A 4,239-nucleotide genomic window follows, 5' to 3' on the forward strand; every position below is an offset into this window, starting at 1 on the left:
TGAAAAAGAAACAAGTACTTGGAGAACTTTCTGACTAGTCAGGCTTCATCCTGAACCAGTCCACCTCTTTCATCAAGTTTTAAACTTTGCCAAACTGAGTTTTATATCAAGAAAAATCAATTTCTTGTCAGTTATATTCTCTAACACATTTAAACATATACAAAAAGGTTTCTTCTTGACATGGAAATCAAAAAGAATCTCTAACAGATTTCACCTTTTCAAGCAACATACCAAATACACAAAACCTGTAAACCTTTCGGGTAGCAGTGCTAAATCTTTGTTCTGCAGTTTAAACTCCCTGCTTCACAGGAATACCCATCACCTAAATTCTCAAAGAACAATCCAAGAACCTCAGCCAACTGCGTGCTGTCCCTAATTTTATTAGATTTCAAACAAAATATATATACAGCAATAACCTAAAAAGTACAAAGATTTCATTTGCCTTCCTCAATTCTTATGTATCTGAAACCATACAATTTATACTTTCATACAGAAAGATCTTTGTTTCTCTTCCAGCAAAAGAAAACCTCAGCTCGTATGTGTTGGGTTATTAATTCAAACAAGTATTAATGAAGAAAATAAGATTAATCAGTCAAAATAGGAATTAACATTATGCTCTTCTAAAATGAAACCTTCAAAATATTGCCAACCTGAGATTTTCAGCACAGGGTGTTATATTTCAAGTCCCATGGGGGCAATTATCTATGATGAGATCAAGAACATTCTTAACCTTGGGTTCAGGTGGGCACTGTTTCAGGTGGGTAAGTAAACATTTTCTTGATAGCCCCAATGAAGAATTTGAGGCTTAGACTGTTGCATGATGTAAACAATATGAAATTAAAAAAAAAAAAAAAGAAGTTGATAACATCTGTAGCATTATAAAGTTACAAATAAAAAGACTATCAAATAATTTTTTTCCTAAAGGCTGTACCAAAAGATTTCATATTTGAGGCCAATAAGAACAAATGGCAATGTTCTTTCTTGAGACACTTTCTCAAAAAGTCAAAAAAATAAAACTAGATGCCAAAGATGCACATTACCATTATATTTAGACCATCTTTACTGATATATGTGTAATTAGAAATAGTTTGCCCTCTCTCTCACTCTTCAGTCAGGAGATGGAGGGATTTTTATGGTAATTTTGATCATGTATTAAAAAAAACCAACTGTAATAGCTATGGGAACGATACACCAAAAACAACACAAAGTGAGCCAATATAACACATCTCTTCTTAAAGTCCTCTTCTTGAGTTACCCAATTGTCCCTGTTATTTTAATTTTGTACCATGTAGTGGTTTTTAAGAAACTGAACTAGAACAAAGAAATCCTTTGTCCTTTGCATTTTTTTTTACAGTTTTTTTACACACATATTGTATATACAACTTTTAAAATAGCTGCACAATTTTATATCTCACTATTAGAGAAGTGCAGTCCAGGCAGACCATGCTTCTCAATATGTTAAAAAATATTAAATAAAACCCAACCAGTTTCATACTTTTCTAATAGTCAAGCTGGCTGGAAAAAAAAAAGGGGGGGACTGGAGAAAGAACAGGCAGTTGCAAGATGGAATCAATCTTTCTTCACAAATACACTACTTAAAATCTTGCCATTTCCTCATCTTATCCCTTTTACAGATCTCTAAAATCTCACCTTTAAAGTTGGAAATAACACATTGCTAACTTGTAGAAAAAAATCTGTTGCAACATGCATATGTCAACTGCCCACTCAACCAACTGCAACCCGGAGGATTTTTCTGGCCCAGAAGAAAGAGGGCACAATAAGATGATCTCTGCTGTAGAGTTGCTGCTCCAGTTTACAACTTCATGTGTCTTTCGGGATGTTCCTTGGACATGCACATGTGACACTGTCACTTCACGATTCTTCTTTCCATAAGCACATTTCCCCTTCACTCTGTCTTTTATCCCAAGAAAGCCAGTGTCATCCATCCAAAGGTTTCCCAAGATAAACCAAAGTCACTTCTGTGTTACCATATACAGCAGAAACTGCTGGATATAAGCATGCCTTTGGAAGTCCTCTAAAGGCAACCCCCAGGAACTCATATCCTCGTTCAAAAGCTAAAGTCTTATCCTCCATGTCCAAGATGACTCGAATTCTCTCGCCTATCTGCAAAGAGACATCAAAGAAGGTTAGAAGACAACTCTAGCAAGGGTTTAGCTAGAAGAAACATGACCTAAGTCAAAAGCCTGAAATTAGAACTAAAAACAAAAATCTAGTAGACTACTGGATGTGCACGACATAATGTAATGTTAAATGTTGAAGATGATGAATATGTTTATATCCTTGATTTATTACATATTATATATACCTGTACATACTGTATACCGCCTTAAAAAAACCATACTGTACCCTACAAAGATGGACAATGATTATACGTAAATTAGAAATTACAATTTAAAAAATACATGTATATTAAAAGTTATCTAGAAAAATCGAAGAAAAGCTTTCAGCTCAGGGAGAAACATTAAAAGAAAACATATAAATCTCATTACTAACACTTACTTTGACAGTTATCTTAAGAGACATAGGATCTATAGTTAATTACAATCAACTTAAAAATTTAATGTTTAAAGATTTCTTTTCCTTTTTAAGAATTATTTTATTTAACTTTATTTATTTATTTAGACCAGAGAAGGACAGAGAGAGAAAGAAAGAAAGAAAACAAGCCCCTTAGGTCTGGGACTCCAACCATGGTCGGCAATGTGGGAGTCCAGAGCTCTTAACCACCACGCCACCTGCTGGCCCCTTAAAGGTTTCTTTTAATAGGCTAGTCAGTGGTGTGGTGGTTACAGTGGGCTGGATCCAAAAGGCTGACTCATTGGTTCAAGTCCCAGACCTGGTAGCTTAAAAATGCCAGATGCACACACATGCATGGCCAAAATCCCAAGAGGAGAAGGGATTGTGGCATGGTCATATCCCTCTGCGAATTCCTTCTCACTCCCTACCCCTACACATATCTGTCTCCAGCAAATGCACATGCTCTATAGCAAATTATGTAAATAAACAGAAAATAATTTTTTAAAGGTTTTTGCCATAGGGTGCATGCGTTCACAGGAGAGAGACAGAGTTTTAGTGGTTTTTAAGAAACTAAACTAGTTAAAGTCTTTTTACAAGCAAAATGAGAAACAGTGATTGACTGGTTAAAAAAATAATTGCAATAATAATAATGATCGGAAAAAAATGAAAAGATATTGAATGATGAAGTAGGGATTTTAATGTCTCTGTATTGACTGACATTCATGGCATTACCTTTTGAAAAAGCAATGTAATACACTGTAAAGTTAGATGTAATAGAATGTAATATAAACAAGATTATGATGATAATAAATAAATTTTAAAAAAAGATACACACACCAAAAAAAAAAAGAAAAGAAAAAAAGAAACTGAACCCTTAAAAGGACCAGCCGATGGTGAAATGGTTACATCAATGGACTCCCACATAATCGACTGTGGTTTGAGTCCCAGGCCTGGAGGCTTAAAACTCATGCTGGGAGGCCAGCAAATGGTATAGTGGTTAAGGGCGCTGAACTCCACATGGTTGAGAGTGGTTTAAGTCCTGGACCTGTTGTCTTACTTTCTCACTTTCCCTGTCTCTCTCTCTCACTCTATCTCAGGTCAAATTAAAATAAATAAAGTAAAATAAAACAATTCTTTTAAAAAGCAAAAAAAAATAAACAAAAATCTCGTGCTGGGTATGTGTGCAAATGTGCCCACAATTCCGAGAAAAAGAGGAGAACTGTGGCATGGTCAACCCCTTAGGGGTGATTTCTCACTTTCTGTCTCTTTGTCTCTCTCCAGCAAGCACACTTGCCCTACTGCAAAAATCTCTTAAAAAAAAAAAAAGAAAGAAACTCAGGACCAGCAGATGGCATGGTAGGTACGTTGCTGGACTCCCACATGGCTGACTGCGATTCGAGTCCTGGACCTTGTGGCTTCAAACACGCATCGGGCATGTTTGCGTGTGTGCTCAAGATACCAAGAGGAGGGAACCAGCAGTTAGCGTAATGGCTATGTCACTGGATTCCCACGTAGTCGACCACGGTTCGCGTCCCGGACCTGGTGGCTTAAAACTCACGCCGGGCGTGTGTGCGTGCGTGCCCAAGATCCCGAGAGGAGAATGGAGGAGAAGGGATTGTGGCGTGACCATCCCCCCTGGGGGTGGTTTCTCGCTTTCTGTCTCTATGTCTCTGTCTGGCGAGCGCACGCACCCTATAGCGAAAA

At 37.0% G+C, this 4,239-nt stretch overlaps 1 protein-coding gene across 1 annotated transcript in view; it reads right to left on the reverse strand.

Annotated features, from left to right (window-relative positions):
* Nucleotides 1-360: 360 nt before the first annotated feature.
* FBXO45 (F-box protein 45) overlaps nt 361-4,239 on the reverse strand; it is a gene marked incomplete at its 5' end in the record, with an annotated part of 18,253 nt that continues 14,374 nt past the window's right edge. The window contains 1 exon segment of the mRNA XM_027775037.1: nt 361-2,124. Within this exon segment, the coding sequence (XP_027630838.1) occupies nt 1,939-2,124 (186 nt within the window).

Source organism: Tupaia chinensis, unplaced genomic scaffold (assembly GCF_000334495.1).
Source record: "Tupaia chinensis unplaced genomic scaffold, TupChi_1.0 Scaffold000515_1, whole genome shotgun sequence".
Taxonomy (NCBI): Eukaryota; Metazoa; Chordata; class Mammalia; order Scandentia; family Tupaiidae; genus Tupaia; species Tupaia belangeri.